The sequence below is a fragment of the Archocentrus centrarchus genome, chromosome 11 (assembly GCF_007364275.1).
Source record: "Archocentrus centrarchus isolate MPI-CPG fArcCen1 chromosome 11, fArcCen1, whole genome shotgun sequence".
Lineage (NCBI taxonomy): Eukaryota > Metazoa > Chordata > Actinopteri > Cichliformes > Cichlidae > Archocentrus > Archocentrus centrarchus.
This window is the reverse complement of record NC_044356.1, coordinates 20,391,651-20,417,074: the sequence shown is the minus strand read 5'-3', so window position 1 is coordinate 20,417,074 and position 25,424 is coordinate 20,391,651. Positions and strand designations below refer to the sequence as shown.

Here is a 25,424-nt window from a genome sequence, read left to right as displayed (position 1 = left end):
GTGGATGAGCAGTAATACGTAAGCAGCGTGCACAGTAGAGGGCTGAGGACACATCCCTGAGGGGAGCCAGTGTTGAGGGTGATGGGGCAAGAGGTGATGTCGTGGATTTAGACTGTCTGCTTCCTATTTGTTAAAAAGTCCAGGACCCAATTTGCTTAGTGAGGAGCTCAGGACAAGTGCACCCAGCTTACTGTATGAACAAGCAGCTAAAGTCCTGGAAGAGCAGCCTGGTATAGGAGTCCCTGCTCTCCAGGTGGGTGAGAGCCAGCTGGACTACCTCTAAGATAGCATCCACAGTGGACCTGTTGTGCAATAATGTTGAGGTCTGGGCTCTGGACCGTCTGCACTATCCATGACTGATGGTGTTCCATTATGTGTTTTTCTATCCAGCTATGCTTACTGTGTTGGGACCATTGTCATGCTGAAAAAAAATTAAGCAGTTTCCAGTCAGACACTTTCCAGATGGTGCTGCATGGTGGATCAAAATCTGATCACTTTTCTGTATCAATAATTCCATCAATTTTAACAAGATCTCCAACACCACAGGCTGAAATTAAGCCCTATACCATGACAGAGCCTCCACCAAGTGGCTATAGATGCTCACTGTTGGATATATTTCTGTTTTAGTGTCAGGTCTTTGCTCATTTTTCCTATAAGGACGTGACTTTCAGATACTGGTCATATGCTGTAGATAGTTTATTTAGGCCTGCCACTGCTTCTTTTGTGCTCCACTTGTCCAGTTTCCTCAGATTTTCTAAGATTTTTAAGTTTTCAGCTCGTGTTGGTGTAAAAATATTTTACGCCTGCCAAACTGTGTTATCTTTGACATTTTTCATTAATTCGACAAAAGAAATGGGAATAAATGTGTTTTTGTGACAGGCTGCTAGTAACAAAATGCCTAAAGCTACCATTTAAAATCAGTTCTTTGCCAAATGTCTGTTATGTGCAGATACAACTGTGGTTAATCCCTTGAGTTAGGTGCTTTTTTTTTTTAAGCTTGAATGATTCATAGGTTAGTGTTAAAGAAAATGTGTGGCTCACTGGAAGCAAAATATAAAGAAACAAGGGTTGGCTCCAGAGTTTTGCACAGTACATGGTTTATATAATAACCTGACACGGTTTCAGGTGAATTTATTGGTCTGAACTTCAGTGATGAGCAGAAAAAACTGGAGCAGAAGACTGAAATATAGAAACACTTTATTCCCAGAAGTCATAGCAGTGAGTTATTTTCAGACGTAGAAAGGCCAACATAACCGGTCTTGAGTACAACAGCTTACCCGTACACATTCTGTTAAACCACATACAGAGAAACATGATTGTTATTGTCCCACCACGCTACAGACACTCAGTACACGGACAACAGACTACAAATTTGCTTGAGGGTCAGGCAGCAGGAACGCTTGATTTAAGACATCAAATGTAGCTGATGGTTGGAGTTTTTATTCCATTGCTGGTACAAGAGAATATCACCATGTCTTGTGCCACGATGAAGGACAGGAAGAGACACAGGAAACTAAAGCACTAACACTACAAACAGCCGGAATGGTGAGTGGACCAGAAGACAGGGAAGATGCCCTGATGCCCCACACGTGCTTCTACGGCTGAGGTCGAGTCAGCTTAACTTTATTACGAAGTGTCAAATTCTTTCACCGGTTTGGAGCCTTCAAAAGGGGCAACAAAGCATCTCTCTCTCTCACAGGGAAATACAACATTTGAGAGTCAAACCTCTCTCGTGAATAAGAAAATACCAGCGTTGAAAAACACAAATCATTTGTTCTTCCATGTGCAAAATTTAATACTTAAATCACACACACAAAACTCATCCTTTAAAAACCCTCATCATCTTTGTCTTTTTCTCAATTTTTGCAATCAAATGCAAAGTAGTTCAGGAAGGTGCGAGGGGGAAATATTGCTTCTCCATCTTTAATGAGAATACTGCGTGATTGTAAACATAAAGCCCAGATTCCTATCATACTGGCTGATTATTAATATTTTAGTTGTAGCTTTTTTTTTGTTTGTTTGTTTTTTAAGGAAGAATAAAGTACATGTATAAGATTTGATAAGTGCGAAAAGAAGGAAGATTCAGTAAACAGCCCAAAAGATAAAAAACACTGAATAGAACAGTTTTGTATTGCTGTGGGAGGGAATTCATCATTATTATTATTATTATTTTTAAAAAAGTAGTAGAAACACTGTTCCAACTAGGAGAATCACCTTTTTCACTTCATCAATCAGCAGCCTTTTTTTTCTAAAAACAGTTGCACACACACACACACACACACACACACACACACACACACACACAAAGTACACACACACACACGCGCGCGCGCACACACACTCAACAGTTGCCCTTTAACAATCCTGGGCTGTAAGGATGGATGTATGGAAAAGCCATGCAGGGTAACAATTACAGGTTAGATTACTTTTCCACACAGTTTCTTAGTGATCAGTTTTAAGTGCGCTCATTCATGACTGCACTTTTGTCCTGTCATGAGCGCACTGCTAAAAATCAGACAAAGCTGGAAGTGGCGTCTTTGACGCCTCTGACTGCACACAGCGGTTCACAGCACAGAGAATTAAAGATGCCCCCCCCCCCCCTTTCAAAAAAAAAAAAATAAATTCACGGGAGTGTTTCTTTCGCAGTCAACTGCAGTTAGCATGGCTTGGAGTTCCAGGTCACAGGTATGGGGTCACAGGATCAGAGATGAGGCTTCATCCAGTCAAAGAGTCACACTCGAGTTCAAAGATCAGAGCCAAGGTGAATGCTAATGCTGGGGGAGCGCTGTGTGTGGTTTGGTGCTGGGCTCAAGTACGCCAAGCCTTCCTCCTGAAGGCTGCAGGAGTACCGGCCAGCTTCGGAGGTGGTGTGGTTGCTGGCAGGAGGGGCGTTGCCGCTGGCCACGTGCTCAAAGGAGCGTGAGAAGACGGCGCTGGCAGTGCGCGTCAAGCTGGTGAGAGCTCCCGCCTTGGGGACCGATTGGCTGGAAGTGAGCGTTAGCCGCTTGACAGACAGCTCTGCGTTTTCGCTGGCGGCCCGGCCCGTCATTAGAAGGCCAGTCTCCTTGTCCTTGCTGGTCCGCCCGCCAAGCCGACACTTCTTCATGGCTTTGGCCCCCAGGTTCAACGTTGTGACGCTGTTGCTGATAGTGATGGTGGGTGGGGTCATGTCGGCCCCCGCCCCACCTGGCCAAACCCCTTCATCCACCTCTGAAATATCCATCAGCTCATCCGGGGAACCCAGATCCACTGCGTCTGTGCGACATACAGAGGAAGATAAACAAGGACCAACATGAAAAAACAGCACAAGAGCGAAAAGAGAAAAGTCTCATCTGTCATCCAGCCTAATCCAATCAAACCTTTGGAGAATAAACTGTTCAAAAAGAACAAACTGTTTAAATTTTGTGCAATATCATGTTGCTGGATGACAGAAGAGGTTCATCACTGTCCAGCAGGTGGCGCCTCACACTGTAATGTCTCACCAATTGACCAGAAACAGTAAGTTCCAGCACAACACACATGTTATGATACCCAGCAGCTCTGTGAGCCAAGAGTCAGTAATTTAGTGGCAGAGGAGCGCATCTGTCATCCCAAAAGCAGGAAGAGAGCATCTAAGAGCAAAAGCCTCAGACCATGGAGGGAAAGTAATGAAGGCAAATCAAGGCACAATTTAGTACACCCGAAATTGATTTTTGTCCTCTCGTTGCTTACTCTAAACACACAAAATCACTTTTCCTGCTTTCATTAATAAATGCATACACACCAATGTGAGAGGCCAACCACAACCAACTGCATATTCACAAATACACATTTCTAAACTGACGCCACCACTGTCACAGAACACCAGTAAACAGCTGAAAAAACAGACAGATAGGCAGGTCTTGTTACACTCTTTCATGTTCAGAATTAGCTTGCTCAAAACAGATCTGCACTCATTTGATTCTAAATTTAACATGGTGAGAGCACATAATTCAAGACCGGCATATCTTTCTTCAGCTCCTATCTACCAGTCAGAAGGAAGTAATCTGTGACCAGGTGCAACCCGGGGTAATGTACCGAGGAAGAGAGACCACAAAGGTCTCTGATAACGCAGAAGTCTTCTGGATATGCTAACAGATATATGGGACTTATGATTCAAGGTCACCATGACTTATCAGTGACTACTGGCTTTGGGGTGACCTTCACTAATCAAGATAGACTGCACAATGTACATAAATCTCATTTTAAACCTGTTTAAAGTGCCTCTTTGACTGATGTTCTGCTTTTGATGGCATCCAATTGCTCGGCATAAACGCATGTCATTGCTTTGATATTAATGCATTTTTTAAAATCAGGTTATTGATCTGTTATTCAGTGGAATCTTCAATAATTCACTTGCACTTTAAGAATTCCAGCAGGAGATCTTCATGAAGAAGCTTTAGCCACAAAGGAGAGAGTAAATGAATGAATGATGTTGGACAGACAGATGAGAGGAGCAGCGCAGTGAGAGGGTGGCAGAGCCCAGTGCAAAAAGGTAAAAAGGAGAGGGGGGAAAAAAAAATGTCATGCAGCTTTTTAGACCACCACCACCCCCCCACACAGTGTTACCTAGGTTACCCCAGGATCGGGGCAAGGGGAAGGAGGGGCAGGACCTTAGTACTGGTTCCTCCCTGTGGAGGTCGACCCTGAACCCTCATTCTCCACCATTCGCCTCACAGACTTCTGCCTCCTGACCTCCAGACGTGTGCTGGATTCATGAGCTCGGGGGTCCATGCTGACCTCAGAGGTAGCACCCATCATGTCGCCGTCAGGTGGGACACGACCATCAGGGCGTGGCCGCAGCGAGTCTCCGTTGGGCATTCGATCGCCGCTCACACCTGTTACACTGATCTCTGGGATGGTCACGCCCCCCACTGCAGCCTCACCGTCTACACTCATCTCCTGGTTCTCTCCTGGTGGGTGGTTGCATGGGCGGGGTAGTAAAACAATACACAGACACACACACACACACACACGCGTGCAAACACATTTCATGCACAAGTACATGAAAAACATAAAGGTGGCCAAATGCACAGGCACAACAGAACAAAACACAAACACATATACAGGTAATCAATGTAATGGCAGAAAAATAAAAAGAAAAAAAAAATCATAGTGATCAGAACAACAAATGGTCAACATACATGCTACATGGAAATGAATATGAACACAGTACTTAAATGAAATCATAGTTCATATTAAATCACCACTCATCCTCAAAAATAAATACTTAATGATATTTTTCCTCCATCAGCTGCTCACAGCAAAAGCTATAAAGCTTAAACATAAACAAGCAGCTCTGATAAGGGCTCCAAAAAAAAAAAAAGTAGGATCCATGATAGGTAAAACATGCATTAGGCTCAATATGAAACCTACTTATTAAACTAGCTGAAGGCTGTAATTTACCCAAAATACACTCTGGGAAAAGAGAGCAGCTCGCTGCTAATTCTACACCACAAAGAAGCTGCCATCATTTACTCGAAAGGGCAGTATAAGTCTGACTCATTTGTTCTCTGGTCATTATAATACTCATAAAAGTCATCAGCACAGGGCTCAAACTGCACAAAAAAAAAACAAAAAAAAAAAACACACTACCTGCACTCTATCATCTCAGCTTTATGTGACATGTTGAATCTGCCTGCCTGGCTGGCTGTTCTTACACTGACTGCCTGTTTTGCCCCTGTGCTGCCACCATCTCGAGTGTATTCTAACAAATCAGACAGGAAGCTGTGGTTTTGAACGAGAAGGACGGCACTAGTTTGAAAGCTGAGGATGGGCGATCTATGATCTTGAGGACTGAAGGATGACAAGAACACAGTGACTGTCACAGTGAAATGAGTAAATGGGTAATGAGTTCTAAACCTCTCGCTCTCTCCTTTGAAACTGTTCTGATGAATAGATATAACGCCAGTGTTTTCTTTTTAAGCCACGAAAAGTACGCGTAGGAACTCTGGTTTGGCAAGTCTGCCTCACACCTGCGTCTCATTTATTTATTTTTCTCCCGTGCATGCATCTCACCGTGTCTCTTCCAGCGATGTCCCCTGATCGAGAGGGAGGTGACGGCGTTGCGAGAGATCCTCGAGGAGGTAGGTGTGATCTCCACCTGGATACTCCGCGGACCCTCCTTGTTGTTGGTTTTCAGTGCCGCACCGTGCAATGATGACTTGATGGCGTTACCCACCTGAAGATAACAAGAATCACATTTTCACAGTTCATTGTATTACTTTGTGGCACATTTTCAAAACTGAGGAGAAAGACATCTGGCATAAGCCTTAGATCAGGGCTTCTCAACCTTTTGATGAGAGTGTACATTTAAAAAAAAAAAAAAGCCAGCACACAGTTGAGGACCACATAGAAAATATGCACCCAACAACAAAAGAAAAATAACTCCAAAAACAATTTTATTATTTCATGATTAAATTAATTCCTGGGCTGCCAGAAAGCTTCCCTGGCAGCACAGGAGAACATATGGGCATTGTTACATTTTCTCAAAGGTCCAACAGTACAATGAATGTCAGAGAGGGGAGTGTGTACTCTGTCTGCGTTTGCTGTTTTTTTATGCTTCAAAGGTCAAGTTTTATTTTTAGGTAATGTTTATAATTTCTGGTAGTTTATGAAGGTACCAGTAATTTATGTCCCAGTTCATCATTAACAGGCAGCTATGAGAAGAAAAGAAAAACTTTATGCACCAAACTTTACAACACTGCACAGGTTTATCTTAGTATGAACTGAACTGAGACTGGTGGAAACATACAGTAGTTTCATTTTGCATTCAGGCTCAGCTTGCATAAAATACAAAAACATACACACTTGCTTTAACCATTATCACTAATGGAAACTACTCATTACTTTGCATTAATGCAGAAAGAATTTGGCCTGACTTTAATTTTTTAAATATTGTTTTTATAAATATTTAGTTAACTCAATATTTTTTCTGCAAGACCAAGTACAGATGATTTACTGCCAAATTTAGAAAGCTACAAAGCTTTCGATACTATAGGTCGATTTTCTTGTATTTTCAACAATTACAAAAAGGTTCTATTTTCATTTCAGTTTTTTCTCATTGGTACTGGCATCAGTGAAAAAACAGCAGTACTGTATAACAAGTGCTACTTGGGGATGCACAGATACTGAGCCTTCAATTAGGCTGACAGCTGTTCGTTTATGTTTTATCTATTTATTCTAAAAAAATGAATAAAATAAAAAAAAAAAAAAATGTTACACTTAAAAGTATTTCAGCTCTTCATTGGATGATCTTTGAACATTTAGCCAGCAAAAAACTGGTGAAACAGGTGACTATCGCCCACTGCTATCATTTTTGCCGATAACTAATATCAGCCAACATACAGATGTTCAGACAATATCAGCGCATCCATTCTGCAGCTACATTAGAAACTAATCTACCCCATCAACCAAGGATAGGATAGACATGAAGTACATGTTGAAATTTTGTTTATGTGACCAAACTAATAGCATCTCACCAATAATTTCACTTCTACCCGAGTTGTGCACAATCACAAATCTTGGCATTAACTAATGGAACAGGAAAAGAAACAAAAGGCCTTGTACTTCACTCTGAAAAGGATTTCACAAGACTTTATATAATAATCTTTGCTCCTACTCGAAATTCTCACGGGGCAGTTGCACTGATAATCTCCTAACAGTTGAGCATGTAACATGAGGTAGAAAGCCTCATAATCACAAACACAGCATGTCTTTTGTCTGTGAGGCTTCACCGCACTAGTCTCATGAGAGACACATCACCAAATTATGCTAAGCTAGCAGCCAGCTAGTGTATTCAGCTTGCAAAAAAGAAACCAACTTTATTCTGAAAAAAATAAAATTTAAATTTAAACCATCAGCACTATTACTAATATTAACATAAATACTGTTTGTTTTTATTGTTGTAAAGGCGCACACCTTGATTTGTGTAGTAATACTGTACAGTACATGCAGGTTCAATCCTCTACTCTCTGGGCCGCAAGGATTACAGCTTAACAGAGCAGAGTGGAAAGCATGTAAATAATCTTGTGGGATTACACTCTGGCTGCAGTCTCTGGCGCGCGCGTGTACACACACACACACACACACACACACACACACACACACACACACACACCCACACACACACACCCCCAAACACAATGCAGCATACTGTGCTGCATGAAACAAAACCACAGGCCAGCATGTGCACAACAATCACATGCTCTCCCTCTCTCTCAGACTCAAAGATGCACACATTTAAAGGACGTTTGATAGTGGCAGGAAAATATTAGTTAACCCACCAACAGAGCTTCGGGGAACAACTCTAGTTGGGCTCGATACAGAACGTCATCCAGTGCTTTGGATCCCAGTTCAACTTCACCGTTACACCTACACGCAGGCAGAAACACACACATACAATCAGTTTGTACACATTAGTCTAAACACACAGATTAAGAGATTCATTATAAAAATCAGACATATTTAAAAACGTGTCACTTTAAGAAATGAGCTGAGACATCAGAAATGGTTGTAATTAAAGTGTCACATCATTCATAAAAACAGAACCTTGGAATGTAAACTGTTCAGATTAATTATCTCAACTGTACAAACAAGGATCAGGAGCTCCCTGTACTGTACCCTATCTTTGTGAAATTTATTTAACATTGAAACTTAAAGTTTGACATTGTGAGGCTGTGGGAACTTTTGCTGCCCGTGTGCTGGCATATGTGTACACTCACAAGGCGTAGTGGATCCCTGTGATGAGCTGAACCAGGAACTCTGATGTGACGGTGAGTCGCGTGCTAATGCCTTTATAGCGCCGCATCTGTTGCCGTGGGTAACCACATATACACACCCTGATGGACAACCAATAAAAGCACATTAGAGGCTTGAATGAGTAAAAAAGGAAGCAAGGAAACAACTCCCGTGGGCCACTTAGCTGCAGCACCATTAAGGGATATTTACTTAACTGTGACTAGCTAATATGAAACTCACCAGGCGAGGTATTGATCGAACCACACCCACACATGCATCTTACAAGTTTCAGAGGAATCAACTAACATGAGGTAACATCTGTACATTAGAAGCTGTTACGCCTTATACAGAGCTGCTAACACTGCAAACAGTTAAGGGGAAATCAAGGCTGATGACTTCGCTTTAGCTCAGTGCTCATCAGACCAATGCTCAGCTGTAGCTGGCAGATTACTGAGCTGGGATGTGTGTACACTGCAGCTCTTTGCCAAATAGCGGTATCTTGGCTCTCTCTGGCAGCAAAGTCTATAAGAGGATCGGATAAGCAATGACTTGCAAGTGTGTGTGTGTGTGTGTGTGTGTGTGTGTGTGTGTGTGTGTGTGTGTAAGTTGCCTCCATAAAACATTAGCTATAACCTCAGCAACACTAAAAGCTATAAAAGAATGACAGTAGTTTGTGTGTGTCTGTGTCTAGTCCTCAAGTTAAGTGACCCACAAATGCTGATTCGTGTGTGTATGTTTTACCTGGAGCTGAGCTGGCAGAGGGACTGCAGGGAGGTGGAGGACATGTAGCTGAGAGCCGCGTTGTAGCAGAGCAGCAGGAAAGTCAGCACCTCAAATCTCAATAACACAAACAAACCCTTGAAACGGCACATTATTTAAGACACACCAAAATCTTAAAACATGAAATTCCCAGACAGTTATACTTCCATCTGTACTAAACTAAAAGGTTACTAAAGCAAGTTATACTATTAGGATAACACGAACCACGGAAAAAAACAAAACAAAACAAAAAAAAACACTACAATTACATTGATTATATCTGCAGGATCTTTAAATGCAACCATTTTTTAAAGCTGGATAAGAATTCTCTAACTTGAAAACATGATTTGTTAACCATTTTGAATACTGAGTTAGTTTAAAGCAGTCTAAAAAAGGCAGGGATGTTCAACTCAGGCCAAAGTGACCTTCAGACTTTCCTTTCAGTTATATTAATTTAAGAAACCCTAACGGCTAGATAACAAGTTCAAACGTAACAAGGCAGAGACAACTGCCACGGGCCATCGCTGAAGCTACCCTCAAATAATTGGTCATGGCAGCAGCTAAACTCACCATTCCTACACATGTCTTCATGAATCTGTTTTAGCCAGTTTGTTATTAAAAGTAATAGTACATTTTTAGGCACAAATGAATTTTTAAAAAGTACTTTTTTTGGTCAGATTCTCCATCTTTTATATGCATTCCTGTTTTTTTTAATTTTTTAGTTGGTGTTTGCTACCATTTTTCAAACAAACAGACTGGTATCCAACTACCAGTAAAACACATTTTAAAACCAGTAGATGCCTCTTACCTGTTCTGTGCTGTGAAGTTTTCTCTCTGGAGGTGAGGCCCGCTGTACACCACTTTGCTCAGCCCATGGTTAGCTAGAGCTCCTTCAGTAAGGGCCATGGAGCCAATAGCTGAAGGCTAGAAGTGGATAAAGTTTATATAACTACATTTCTGCATAAACAACCCTAGCATAACTTTAAATGAGGAAACACTCACCTCATGGTAGACTGAGGGTTTGGAGAGGGAAGGGACGGTAAAAGATAACGTCTTACTCTGCCCATCTTTATCAACTATTTCCTGTGAAAGAGAAAGACAGGAAGACAAATAAAACTTTTCTGTGGATGAAAACAAAAATGAAAAACCTTTTTCCTGTGTCTGCCCTTAAACCTCTAAAGAGCATGTGCTGATCTCGTCGAGCACACTCATCTGCTATGTGTGGGTGTTTGTTTGTGGACCTGAGGGTCTTGTTTCTCCACTGAGTCTGTTGGTGGGTGCTCGTGTGTGTGTGTGTGTGTGTGTATACAGTCACAGAGGCACAAACCCTGGGGTTTTGGCCTCCCCCTGTGTGCATGTTAATGTCAAACTGATTAATGGGAACCAGTTGAATGACAGCTGACCTATTCTAGTATTCAGAGGGGAAGTGAGGAGACAGTGGACTTTGCTGATAGATCACTCAGAGCTGAAATGCATGAAAACATGACAAAACAAACATTAATGACTTCAAATCTTTCAGTAAATTAAAAAAAAAAAAAATTAAAAAGAAGGGCATTTGCAAGGTGTTCCATGTGTAAAGTCACTGTTTCTGTTCCACTACTCCTCCCCCATATTTCCCATCACTCTTCATGCATAGCTGTCTAACAAGGCAGAAAGGGCATAAAGTAATCTTTCAAAACTCATGACGCAGATCCCAGAAATAGTTGAGCAGTTAAGTCCCCTGCTTTGGCAATTTCATGATAATTTCCACTTAGTAAGGATCAAGGATTTTTCCTTGTGTTTTTCATTACTTTGCACTTAAAACAACTCATTGCTGTTAACAGAGCAGCTTTCCTCCAGTGAAAATAAGTAAAAACAATCGCCCGTGAGCTTCATCTCTGCAACTAAAAACCAACCGGCTACAAGTGCCTCATCCTCTCCCTCACCAGGTTATAAATGCCCAGCAGCAGGGCCTCGATGCAGCCGGAGGTGTGGGGGTCTCTGGCTGCGCTGACGGACAGGAGGCTCCACAGGAGCTCCGGAAGGAACTGTAGTGTGAAACGCTGCAGCTGCGGCTCGCCGCTCCGGTAAAACTCAAACAACTGGTGACACACTGGCTCCAACAACTGGGGAGGACACAAAATAAATAAAAAATTAAAATCACGAGACAACAGCTGCCAACCCGACTGCAACAAATTTTGTATTTGGCATCTACGGTTCGACAGTAATATCGCAGCACTGCTTGAGGGATGCAGTGTTTGCAAGCTGACGGGTCCACAAACACAAGATTATCAAGGCTGAGTAAAAACATAATAACAAAAACAAAGCAGGTAAATAGTGGCACTAAACATATGACAAAATACTTTTAAGTACTGGTTAAATGTTGGATGTTCAGGCATTTACAGTCTAATATTAAAGTAATAAAAGATTTATGTGTACATACATCACTATAGTTCTCTCTGATGACCTTGTAGAGTGCAGGGACCAGGGCACCTTTGTCTTTTAGTGAGGCGGCATAGGTGGAGATGGCACTGTCAGGAAGGGTCTGAAACACATGTTAACCAGATCAAGTCTGACACACTACAGATTTAGGTTTTACCAAAGCTCACAGCATTTGAGTTTGAGAAGTGACTACTGAACAGATAAGCACTAATTCATATTATTTACATTAATGATTTTTGAATTAAAAAAAAAAAAAAAGCCTTAAGGCAGTAAAAGGAGAATGGCAGCTATAACCATCATTTAGTTTTGCTGCTTTCACTGAAGGGAAAATGCTCAGAAATGACGTTTTAATAGTATTTAAATCCTGCAGAGACTCTGACAGCTTCTTTAACGACAATCACTGTCTGTCGCACTGAGCTGGATGTATTAGGAGGTCAACTTTACAGACTGAGGACAACAGATTGGTCCTCACACATTCACGCAGTTTAAAAAAAAATAAATAAAAATCTCATCTGCTTCTTCATTAATATTCCTCACCAAGCTGCAGCTTTGGTACCGGTCACCTAACAGCAAATGCTCATATTTGAGTAGGAGCATGCAATTTTCTGGTAATGAAGCACTTCAGAGAGTGTGTTTATGTGTGAAATAAATCCTGTCAATAATAAGAAGCAGCAGAGAATGTGCAGCATACAGATCACAGGCAAATGCTTTTCAGTACTTTCCCCCCCCAAACACACTCGCACGCAGAAAATAAAGCAGTACCTTAAATTCTGACAGCCATTCCTCCACCACTCCTTGGTCCATAGCCAACATATTCCTTCATCTGCAGTGGAGTCACCTCTACCTAAAAAAGAAAAAACATCCCAATAAAAAAAAAAACAACAAAAAAAAAACACTCTCTGCATAACAACATTAATACACAGCAAATATACTGCACAGATACACAAAAACAGCACACACACAGGCACTCCATGCCTGAACAAAGCCAGCACTACATTTATCAGCCTCCTTTTTTCTGGTAACTTCTTGAAAAGAAAAAAATAAATAAAAAATTCTATTACACACAGCAGGACCGTGGTGAACTGTGCTAGCTCAAGTCAATACTCTAAAGCGTGAGTCTCTCCTTCCCCCTCATTCTCCTCCCATTTTCCTCTCATTCCTCTCCAGACGCACACCTCTGCAACTGGTACCTTCTCAACTTAGACTCACAAAATCGAGAAAACATAAAATAAAATCACCCACACGGAAAAGCCTGGCTGGCTTTGCTTTTGAAGCACTGATGAGAATAAGAAATATGGCACAGCTGAATGCAGGCGCTACAGTTTGTATATCCAAAACAGACAGAGAGGCTCCTTTCTTACTTTAGCTGACATTTGCATGATGCAATGAAATCTCTGCTTCCCCTGTTTGTTTTTCATATCTGTTGCAGCATTCACACACCCTCTTTTTCTAAACTTGTACAGCATGCATGCAGCTTTTTGATTTAAACTCAAATGGTACCTTTTCTTTCTTTGCTCTTTACCCTTTATATTAAAGATGGCTGTTGCCTTCATGAAGGCACCCATTGGTCAGTGAAGTCTTGTTGTGAAGCCTCGAGCTGAACGGTTTCACAATCGCCATCTTGGTGTTTTGAAACCGTACATCACGGTATGGATCAAACTGAGAAGCTGGGGAAGTTGCATGCTCACACATTAGGGACTGCTTAATTGTCAGTTTTACTCAAAATGGGACCATAATTTAAAAAAAACAAAACAAAACAAAAATCCTCATGTTGTATTAAATCATGACAATGTTTACTGAGGTCATAGAAGGGAGCCAAAGCATCAGGTTCCCAAAGACATTTAAGCAACAGGACTTCTTTTTGTCACTTTAGCCACACTGGTTCACTGGTTCACTGGTTCACACACACACACACACACACACACACACACACACACACACACACACACACACACACACACACACACACACACACACACACACACACACACACAAGCTAAATCCATCTTGCACAGTCTATGCAAGCAGAGCCCAACTAATATAAGACTGATACCAACGATTTACAAATCTGATATTGGCCAACCTTTTTTTTTTTCCCCCTTTTAGACAGATGAATCAAACAGATCAGTTATGTGTAGTCATTTATGAATTTTAAAATAAACATATTTTGTTATTGAAACAAGTCGTGGATTACTCGTTTATGCTCTGCACGACTGCTCAGATCAGCTGGTTGTTGCGTTTGGGGCGTTCTAAACACATGTTCCCAACAAGGGAAGTTGGAGAGCACCCTTTGTTGGATGAACTATGCAACAACGCTGTTTCTCCCATCTCTTCTTTACTTTTAATGTTTTATTTTTCCGCTCTTATAAGTGCAGATACCCTTACATCGACAAATACCTCATATCTGCCATCGAGTATGGCTCTATGCGTGAAAATTCATGGAATCACCATGATGGAAATCCCTGCAGCAGTTTCCAGCTGCCTAACAATTATCGTTAAAGGCTCTTGTATGACTAGAATGGTCAAATATTTACTTCTTAAATGCCACATTTGGATTGTATGCGACGCCACACACGTAGATGTTGACAACCCCTTATCGAAATCTACTGTGACTGTCACCATCTCTGCACTTCTCTGATGGATGATCTGTTTTCAGTGAATTGTGCCTGTGTCGTGTCTGCACTTTTTGAGACTACAAGTACAAGGCTAAATTGACTGTTGAATGTAGACACAAATTCCATGTTTGGTATGTCTGGTAATCGAGGCTAGAAGGGAAAAAAGTAGAAGGAAGGAGTCCTTATATGCTCACACCCATTACACAGAAAAATGGGCTCAGATTTTTCTTTTTTCTTTTTTTTCTTTTTTGGGGGGGGGGGTATTTTTCAAGACTACTCTAAGGTTTCATTTCCTGGATGAAAGATACACACGTTTAGTAAAAAGGTCTTTACTTTCAGCTCAGGTAGAAGGCTGGCCTTGAAAGATAACGTTACGCAACATATTCTGTTAAAGAAAATACATGCCAGACATTAATCAGAAAATCTTCCAAAAGGGACATACAGTACATAATTGTAATAAGAAATGTTCACTTGATTTTTGTGCCTTCCTTTCCCCGTCCCTTCTTTGCTCCTTTACCCATTCACTCATCCTCCCACACGTTATTTCTCTTTCCTCATCCTCCCTGCCTTCGGATGCCTTTTTCATGCATTCAAATGCTTCTTTTTGCATTATTCCGGTGCTTGGTCCCTTCATGGCAGCCAGGTGTCTATTTATGGACTCCACCAATGACAGGAATGACGAGGGGGGAGGGGAGCCAGTGACTCATGAAATGTGGAAGGATTATAACACAGAATAGCCTCCATTTACAGAAATTAGTCCTTTGTGGTAGCCTGTTCTGCTCTTTCACACTGATGAAGACAACGAGGAGGACAGCCAGCATATGCCGACTAACTTGAGCAACAAAACAAAGACTGCGATTAGATTGTGCATGAGTCAGACTTGTCAGAGGACTTCTTCCTCCTCCTACAGAATCACTTTTAACCCAACCCCTGTGTCCACATTGGCGTCTGGGCCATGTCATCTGCATCATATGCCTCCAGAAAAAGACACGTTAAAGCTACAATCAGCAGCTGCCAGCCTTGCCGCCTACCTATGTGATATATTTGCCTTCAATCCCAGCAGCAGAAAGAAACTGCAGTGACAAAGTTGGATACACGGACAGAAACAAGACACGTACACTGAACAAGTATGCAGAGACTGTAAAACAATGGAAAAGGGTTAAGAGATTTGCTCAATATGGAAGGATATGTGCTATTAAATAATACCAAGACTAGAAGAACTTACTAATCTACAAAGCATTCTTGTCATTGAACCAGATCAATAAACTGGCCTATAAAAAGTTAGAAAACAGTGAATAGAGGCCATTTATAAAAGAGCAGAATAAGGAAGTAGCCAACTCCCCTTACAAAGATCCCTCACAGACACACGTGACAGACACTGTCTCAACAAACACTGGAAACAAAAGAAAGAATTACATTTTCAAATAAATGCTTGTCTGTCAGACAACATGCCAATCGCTCACTGTTAATCTTTCCACCTCTATTACTGATGTAATTTAAGATAAGATCTCAGCATACCAGGGATGCACCGCTGTGTCTGCTGGATTTGGCATCAGCTGATATCAGCCTTGTTGACTGCCATTTATTTGTTGTGTCAAATTGCACTTGTTAAATGTTCAAAAGACAGTGTGATAAAGAAATGACAGACTTTTAATTCAGTTATTTCATAAACTGTATACAAAAGATTACCTTAGCTGGAAGCTTCACGGGGATTTTACTAATTTTACTGAGTGTCTGTCGTTATCTTGCTGTTTTGAAACATGACCAAGAAATAGGTATAGAGCATACTCATTCAGTACTGCCAATCATAGAAGAAAAGCAGCTTCATCCTGCAGTTAGGCTGTAATAAGTGTCACAGTTTACAAAATGAGTATCATGCTGTACTCAATAAGATGAGAAACTAGCAACTGAGACCACTAATTCATCATGGAAATGCTTATTAAAGTCATTGATCAGGGGACGAGCAGGGTGGTTTTCTCATAGACATCTGTACAATAATGAAGCCTGACCAATATAGAATTTTTAAGATGGATACCGATATTTGATCAAATACATCAGCCAATATTTTTTTCCCCAGAAACACAAAACATAAACTGATCTCCCTATCATTTGCTATGTGTCGTTATTTACACTTTGCCCTACTTGTAACAGCTGGTTGCTACCAATAGGAAATTTACAAAGTGCCCTGAGGTGGACAAACTACACCTCACCACTCATAATACATTTGAAGGATAGATATATATATATATATTTTTTTTTTTTTTTTTGCATTTTTTGGCTGTTATAAATGCTGATAGATGGGCAAATACTAATATCGCCCCTCTGATAAATGAGTTGGGCTCTGTACAATGACTTGTTTTTTGTGAGCTAAAGAGTTGCCACTGCTCGCAATTAGAAAAAAGAAATTCAGGGTTTATTTTTACTGTGAAGAAGACCAAGTCATCATTAAGACCACACGCCCACTGAAATACTGATAACTCAATATGAAACTGCATTAAAACCGCAAGGCATAGTGGTGCATGCAGCACATAAATAAAAAAAATGGTTTTGAAGATTTCTAGCCTCTATTGCAGACAGGCACAATTATCTAGTGGAGGAAAATAGAAAACTAATCGCCTTGGGAGTACACATCGAGTGTAATTATGTCATTAAGCAGGTGTTTACCTTCCATCTTGGTCTGGCTAACTTGTTAGCGGTCTTTGTGTCATTACAGGCTCACTCAAATCAATACTAACTGTAGGGGCCACACTTGCTCAAAATGATGCAGCAGCTGGTGAGTTCTCATTGTGCAGCTCAATCACGCTGACCAATAAACACATGAATAAACCAGTGTTAAGGATAGGCGGCAGCAAATCAATGATGTGCTGAAGAAGTTAATGCAAGATAAAACGAGGAGAGTTGCAGATGGGTAGTGCAGGAAGATAAGCAGAGCAGAGATCAATGGCTAAAAAGAGAAAAGAGAAATAGTGATATCTGTGATTGGGTATGAAAGAAACCCAAGGGGAGTGAAACAGCAGGGCCAGCTAGAAGAGCATTAAGTGAGCACAAACTTATGATCTAATATCACAGTCATTTACAATATTAACCAAGAATAATGCTTATTACAACCCTGCAAAAATTCCTCACATGGAAACGTGGGGGCGCAGTAATGGATTATTTGAAAACTAATGGATTGCAAATAATCCATTAGCTGTTGATGGGGGAGGGGTAACGATTGTCAGCACTCAAGGGGGGGCTAATGGCCTGGGACCTCCAGCAGTTGTCTGTTATGGCTACACACGACCCAAAAAAACAAAACAAGCAATTACAATAGGGTCTTCGCACGTTTTGTGCTCGGGCCCCAAATACAACAACAACAAAAGAAAACAACATTCAGTGGAAACAACCGTTGATCCGGATCTAAAACAAAATTGAATGTGTTCTTCCTTTGCCTAGTAAAAGCCTCTTTACCAGGTTTCTGCGAGATTTCCCTCAGTCGTGCTAACAGACAAACTTCCTCAGTGGAGGTAACAAAAACAAAGAGTTCATCAGGTTTCGATCTTTGCTGCTCCTGGCAACCTCTCAGCTCCTTAGAAACACATGCGATAAGGAATGATGCTCACACACGCACACCTAACCTCCCTGTGACCTAGACACGCTCAAAGAATATCCTAACATATTAAGTAGTTTAACCATCGAGTTTTCTCCAGTGCAAAAAGCTGTGTGAGCCAGCTACTGTGCAAAGAGCGATGAAGATTGTGTCATGGATTGTACGTGTGTCTGTGTGAGTGTGTTTATTCAGTGTCCGGTTTTGACAAAACCTGTTCCTGTGAGCTACTTGACAGCTCATTCCCTGTGATTTTTTACACCTACGCTACGCTTCTACACACAAACACACACACTGGGCTGCCGGTCTAAATGAGCTTATTTGTGACTCCTCCTTCTGAAGACTTCTTTCAAAACAAAGGCTTTGACTTTACATTCCTAATCCTTGTTGTGAGCTTGATGACCTGACAGAGTTTCTGCAAAACACCTGAGGCAGACATACAATACCACACCAGTGCCTTCACATGGATTCACACAAAAACCACATTTTAAAAAATACACACACACACAAACACATGCAATACCTGTCTGGGAGAGCTGGAGCAGAAAGAGATGAAGCAAGACCAAGTGAGACTGAATTAGGGTGACACCCACACACATGTACACATCCCTGCCTGCTGATTACATCATTTCCCATTACACACACACTTTGGAACCACCTTTTTTTTTTTTTTTTTTTTTTTTTTTGAGGAAGTTGATTGGCCACATGGGAGTGGACGTTTGAATGGAAGAGAGAAGAAAAGCAAGAGAATGACGAAGTGGGTGGTTTTGATAGTGACAGAGCTGCCCCAGCTGCTTTTTCCTGTGGTGCAAGGTTTAGTTACACAAACTATTGGTTAGCAAGACAACGGCAATCATACTTACTTACTCCATTAAGGAACAAAATTTCCAGGGAGATGACTGTAAAATAAATGCAATAAGCAAAAAAAAAAAAAAACCTACATTAACAAATTACCCTTACCTGCCTTCAGCTCTGGTACACTTAAAGTGTTATACCAAGCAAACTAGTACCAGGAAGAAGAACTAAAATTTATCCCTACCAGATCAGCTATAAACTACAGACCAGGAACAACAAGTCTGTTTTGACCTGAATAGAAGAAGCAGCTGTTAAGGAACTACTCTGATGTGCGTTGTCAAAAAAAGGGAAGAAGCAGGACAGCCTCCATAGCTTGACCCCACCTCCTATTCCACAGCCCCTGCTAAGAGCCATTTAGACTATTCAGACTTTAGCGTTTTATTTTGACAGCTCTCTTCAGTTTATATCGCTTCAATTTTATACCGTCTGTTGCCATCTTCTTTATTTGGCCTGCCTTATCTCTGTTGCATCACCGCCTCCCACCTCGCTCTCCCCCTTAAGGAGGTTGCTTATACCTTGGACAAAAGGGGATGGGTGGAGGTCTGTTTTTCTGCTTCTATTTTCTTTCATCTGCACAAACATATAGCTGACGACTGCCTGCAGCTAAGTAGAAATGACACAGAGTCTGTGGTTTGCGTGCGTGGTTTTCACCACTGAGGGAGACAGATAGAGAGATCCGACAGTGAGGAATCCTCTTATAGCAGCCTACGCTCTCCTCTCTTGCCTCTAAGCTAGTGATGCATCCTTGTCCCTCCTCTTGCCCCTCCAATTCACTGTCCTCCTCCAGCAAGTGATTAAAATAAGGGATTTTTCCCCCTGATATTAACACTTGTGCCCCCCCCCCACTTGTGTCAACTAAACTTGTTACAATACAGTTAGGCAACTCGCTTCCAACCAGAGATTAACTTGATTTTCAAGACCTATTATGGTGTTAAAGTGTGCTACATGTAACAGTATTTATGAGTACAAAATATTGCTTTACCCATGCCATGCCTATGTGTACAGGAAATACATAACAAATGAAATGTGAGAGAGTCTGTAACAGTTTTCACTGCTCAAATTACCAGGAAATTTCATGAACCCTTGAGCATGGGTGGCTATTCGTGATGTCAGATGACAGCAGAGTCTGCACGATCTTTCTGCTCCATGACCTGCTGCAATTCATTGTCAAAACGCATTAAGAGGCCTGAGACACTTGCAGCCACCGACACCACACATTAACAAGCCTGCACTTGTGCCTGCATCTTTGCATACACACCCTGATGACATTAAATTAACAGTAACAGGACCCACCCAACAAACCCTAGGCATGGCCTCTGCCTAAGGTCAAAGGGAAACACACACAGGACAACAATGAATTACGACTACAATAGTATCTTATTAAAACAGAAAAAACTGGCACAACACCAGAAATCGTTTTGTGAAGGTCACAAAGGAATAAAACAAGCAGCTTTTAATTTCCGACAGCATGCATTTGCAGGGCTCTTTTGTGGCAAAGTTTAACACTAGCTCCCCCTCCGCTTAATACAGGAAACCCCAGAACAGGATGAGTGGTCGGGTGAAAAGCTCAATCACATGACAGCTATTAGAAAAATCCTAACAACGCATTATCCAACATGCCGGTCTGTGGTAGTTTCTCTTCCCCTGCCAGACTGTCATAACATAAATCCCCTAAGGAATCTCAACAAGTGCACACACCTGCACACACACCTGCTACCAAACAAGATAAAGTCAGGTACAAAGTCTGGCTCTACGACCGATGCGACAAAAGCAAAATGGTAGCAAAGAAATTGTCGTTAGTCTGACAAGCCAGAAAGCCTTCCCACCGTGCCTGTTGTGTTACTTCATATTATTTAGTGGATTTAAGGAGGATCCTACCTGTTCTTAGGTGCTGCTAACCAACTCGTCTCACACAGTGACCACAGGTTAAACAGCATCTGTTTAAAAAGCGTGAAATGCTCTCCCGGCGCACTTGTATCTCAATGGAAAAAACACATTAGCTTGCTCCCGCCGTTCACTTCAGAGTATTTCTTAACTCGTATCAGCCAAAGACTGTAAATGAATCCCGAGCCGTCATACTCTATGTCGGCTCGCTGAATGACTTCGAGCTGTCACTACGGTTGCTTACAGATTAGCTAGTTAGCTGGATCGGCTAAAGCACGACACCCAGCAAACTGAGGAAGTTAATGTTTACTTACGGGCATGCTATCTGTCAGCTTCCTGCTATCACCGTCCTCTGTTGTTCCGGTAGGACGAGTAAACGGCTATCACTTCGCTACTCCATAAATCTCCTCAATAATTCAACATCAGCTCCTTCCATCTTCATTACTTTCTCCACTCGGACTACCTTTTAGACAAGGGGACGCGCTCTGCACTGAGCGGCAGGCTGCTGAGCCAATTAGAGAGCAGTATGTAATCCAATTGCCGCGCCCCCAAGTACACTATCCAATCAAATTAGGCATGAAGACCGCAAGTTAATAATTTCCACGATCAGTGTAGGTTGTCGCCGTCAGCCGATTGATTTGCCAAATGTGCTATTAATGAATCATGATTATTCTATAAGAACACGTAAAGTAAGCAGGATATCAATTATCAGTTTATTAAAAATATGAATGACCACGAGTGAACTATAAAAATAACCAGTTACCATTTTAAACTATTATATTTCACTAAAATGTGATCTAGGGTGTGTATATCTGCTTTTAATCCCATTTTAAAAATGTATTTGCGGAGCATATTCATTTAGAAACAAATGCAGTTTGCGTTGCTTCTTTTTACATCACACTTGACACCAAATTAAATTAAAGCCAAAGGCAAAAGCACTGCTCTAAAACTGTCCCTCTCTGGTAAATAATAAATGCCCATGTGACAATGGCCTCTAGAACAATGGATTTTCAGAAATTAATTATCAAGATGGCATATGACCATGTGCTGGTTAGCTTTTAGGTTAATAACAGTGGGAAAGCTGCGGTTTTTAATCAGTTAATAGTTAAAAGTCTGTATGTTGTCACAGTAAAGCACCACATGGACAGTCATGACCAACCTCCAGTTAAGTTTCAGCTGCCGTTGTAGTCAACTGAATCCTGTTATGTCTGGGCAATAAACAAGAATAAACATGAGGTTCACAATTTGTTAAATCATAGAACAGACACGTTTGTGGAAAAGTTTCGCCAAAAAAAAAAAAAAATCAAAAGAATTAGTGGCATAATTATAAAATGGACTGTAGTGCTATTTCTGAAAGGCTGAGCAGTATAAAATGAAACGTGACGGTTAGTAAAGTGAAGCTGCGATGCCCCCTAATGGTAGCCAGTGAAATTAAAAATATTAAGGAATATTGGAGGGGACCTACTGTGGCCATTTCCAACGCCATATTTTTATTGCCGGACTCTACCGGAATATTTTTGCATGATTTACACTTATTTTTTTTTTAAAATCCTTATTTAGCTTATGCTGGACCTTAGTGCAGTAAGATATAAGATATTTTAGCTCTGTACCCTTTAAGTCAACTGCAACACCAATTCTGAAAAAGTTGGGATGTTGTGTAAAGTATAAAAAACAGAATGCAATGATTCGCAAACTTCATAAACCCATATCTTATACACAACAGAACACAGAAAACATCAAATGTTTGAGCTGAGAAAATTTACCACTTGAAGAAAAATATCAGCTCATCTTGACTGGCAGCAACAACACATTTCAAAAAAGTTGAAGCAGGGCCACGTTTACCACTGTGTAGCAGCCCCTCTTCTTTTAACAACAGTCCATAAACATCTGGGATTGCTTTGTCATATTTGTCATTTCACGATGCTCCAAATATTTTCAGTTTCTGAAAGGTCTGGACAACAGACAAATCCAGAATCTGGATCAGATCATGGCCAACATTAAAGTTTTTGTGGAACAGACGCTGACGGCAATGCTATGACAATAGCTCGACTTTTTTCTTTGAAACAATGGTGCTAAAAATACAGTCAGTTGCCAATGCTACCCCTCAGCCTCCTGGCAGTGGAATCTTTAGGCGTCACAAAACCCCTGGAAGCACAAGTTACAGAAAACATAATTACCAGGTCTCAGAAGATCCTAATGTTGTTCATATGAACCTCAGTGGCTTGCAAATGGCCAAGAGCCAGGAATTATGTAGGTCGTTAAGATGTTTAGTAGATGCATCTATGGTATGAATTACTGCAGGGTCTTTACCTTACAATATAAAGCGCCTTGCAGGGTCTTTACCTTACAATATAAAGCACCTTGAGGTGCCTGTTTGTTGTGATTTGGTGCTATAAAAATAAAATTGAACTGAACTGAATTGAATTGAATTTGAAGAACCCAGATCACATCGTTCTCAAGTTATTAACTTCACAAGATTTTCAGAAAAAAGTGACCTCTGATCTTTGCTCAGTTACAGCAAAAATGTAATCAGGTGATCTGAGGGTCAGGGCCATCTTTTATGCAAATTTGGTATGAAATGAACTGGCAGTTTTGCTGTAATACTGCAAAAAAACCCCAAACAGACAAAATAAAGCCCTCCCCCTTCCGGGGGCAGGGTAATGTCTTGATGTGGTTGGTGCAGATATTTATGCAGATTAGTTAATATTTGGCAGACAAATACATGCTCACAGGACTACCCATTTGTGGGTTGCATGTTTACCAAAACTGAGAACAAGACAGAGCAGCTTTTGTAGCAGCTGAGGGGTAGCAAAAAGCCCGGTGAATCCTGCACATCTTCTGTATTGTGGTCAGACAGTTAAAACCAAACATTTAAAAATGGTACATGAACTACAGATAAGCCCCCGCTATCTGTGCAGCCTCAGTGAGAACTGCCGCGGCCTGCTGCCTGTATCCCTGAGACAGCTCTTTTGCCCTCCTCACTTCCCTCATGTTCTCTTCCAGGTTCTCACTCAGTCTTCCTCGCTCTTGGTAAGTTTCTGCTGCCCCCTTCACTTTCTCAGCCATTTTATCATGGCTACGGAGCAGCCATCCAATAAGCTCCTGAAGGATGGTACCCTTTGAAATGGTGACTTTGGTGCTGTCAGAAGCACGCTTCAGTTCATTCTGAGCCATCTGCAGACGTGGAGGCAGTGGTCTTTCCTCCCTTTCACCCTCAGACCCCACAGGAACCACATTGAGGAAGAAGTCATAGCCCTTCATCTTTAGAGAGACCCTGTATGTGGCTTCTGGAAGTACACAGAAATTGAGTTTAAAAGGGGGGAAAATGAGGCATCAGCTATCATGTAGCTTGTGTTAAAAGGTACTATGTCACTCACCTTGCTCGTCTCTAATTTTCCCCAAACACTGAGCAAAAGTGAGGGTATCATCATGGGCACAGTCAAAACTCTGTTGCAGGTTTCTGATATGTAGCGCCATGGCCTCATAGCCTTCCTGCTGCTCATTGAAGGTCTCAGCCATCTCCAAAAACCTTTGATCCAACTCTGGCACACACAGTCGCCTCATCACCAGCCGTCCAATCCGTCTCACAGTCTGTGCATCTGAGCACGTTTAACAAAAAGGATTGCGAAATGCAGATTTAAAACAAGAAAAACAGGTGGATCCAAATTCATCAGGCATTTTCATACGCATTAGAAAGACTGAAATGACTTGCCACTGCATGCTGGCGAATGGGTCTGCCTGGCTGATTCAGCTACATTGACTTCAGATGGTCTGGGATCCAGGAGAGGTCGTCTCTGAAACAGGAAAAGTTAGTTTCTTTACATTTTTTTTTTTAAATCACCACAAAAATGAGGCATGTGTGTTCACATGGACCAGTAGTGCAATGACTTTATCATAAACTCACCGTGAGTCCACTGTTTGTATTTCAAATCCCCAACAAAAGCAGACATTTAGGTGGAAACCTAATTTGCCACTGCAGCGATTAAGATGACCTCATCAGTCTAGGCAATGTTTCAATGGGCAAATCGAGTAATTAGGGAAGCGAAGCAATAGTTTCCTTTCTAAATTCGAAGGAAGCCACTTTAGACTCTTAAAAAAGCTACATAAAACTAAGTGCCGTACATAAGCACATACCTCGTTGTTGGAGTTATCGCCTGAGAAGCAGCAACAGCAGAAACGAAGCATTTTTTCTGCAGCTCTGTGGTCTCTCAGTTTGTTTTCGGGTCAGTTATTCCCGACAAAGCAATCGTAGTCCGCATTCCCCGTGACGTCAGTGTCATGAGAGTCCTGAAAAGAAAAACATAACTCTTCCTGCTTTTTTTTTTTTTTTTTTTTTTTTACAGTGCACCCACAGGTGAGCTGTTGCAGCGCGGTATGCAAATCTGACGCTGCTCTGAAAAGGTCTATCAGTAATACAGGCATATAGTATTAGCTCAGTCTGATGTGCCTGTCCAAGGGATACAAACTACAGTTCTGCTCGGAATAACAAGCTTCGCAGAAGTAAAAGTTGCGTTGAATCGTAAACATTGTCCTCAATCCAACAGCTG

At 41.4% G+C, this 25,424-nt stretch overlaps 2 protein-coding genes across 4 annotated transcripts; both read right to left on the bottom strand.

Moving 5' to 3' along the window:
• Positions 1–1,180: 1,180 nt before the first annotated feature.
• Positions 1,181–21,352, bottom strand: hycc1 (hyccin PI4KA lipid kinase complex subunit 1). Of its 2 annotated transcripts, XM_030740820.1 has the most exons (12): positions 21,192–21,352; positions 12,700–12,781; positions 11,939–12,040; positions 11,442–11,621; positions 10,519–10,599; positions 10,325–10,440; positions 9,499–9,594; positions 8,742–8,858; positions 8,304–8,391; positions 6,037–6,199; positions 4,588–4,931; positions 3,120–3,255 (listed from the first exon to the last, which is right to left on the bottom strand). In XM_030740820.1, exons 2-11 carry the CDS (start codon positions 12,748–12,750, stop codon positions 4,633–4,635), a joined length of 1,293 nt encoding a protein of 430 aa, XP_030596680.1. In that variant the 5' UTR covers positions 12,751–12,781; positions 21,192–21,352; the 3' UTR covers positions 3,120–3,255; positions 4,588–4,632. The 2 variants fall into 2 exon arrangements, with proteins under 2 accessions (XP_030596679.1, XP_030596680.1); XM_030740819.1 differs by lacking the exon at positions 4,588–4,931 and having other exon boundaries at positions 1,181–3,255.
• A 224-nt stretch (positions 21,353–21,576) lies between these two features.
• LOC115788402 (uncharacterized) lies at positions 21,577–25,158 on the bottom strand. 2 transcript variants are annotated; one of them, XR_004020585.1, is made up of 5 exons: positions 25,012–25,158; positions 24,590–24,671; positions 24,255–24,476; positions 23,221–24,164; positions 21,577–23,187 (listed from the first exon to the last, which is right to left on the bottom strand). XR_004020585.1 is itself a non-coding variant. In XM_030741408.1 (4 exons), exons 1-4 carry the CDS (start codon positions 25,060–25,062, stop codon positions 23,767–23,769), a joined length of 753 nt encoding a protein of 250 aa, XP_030597268.1. In that variant the 5' UTR covers positions 25,063–25,158; the 3' UTR covers positions 21,577–23,766. The 2 variants fall into 2 exon arrangements, 1 of the variants encoding a protein (XP_030597268.1); XM_030741408.1 differs by having other exon boundaries at positions 21,577–24,164.
• Positions 25,159–25,424: the final 266 nt, after the last annotated feature.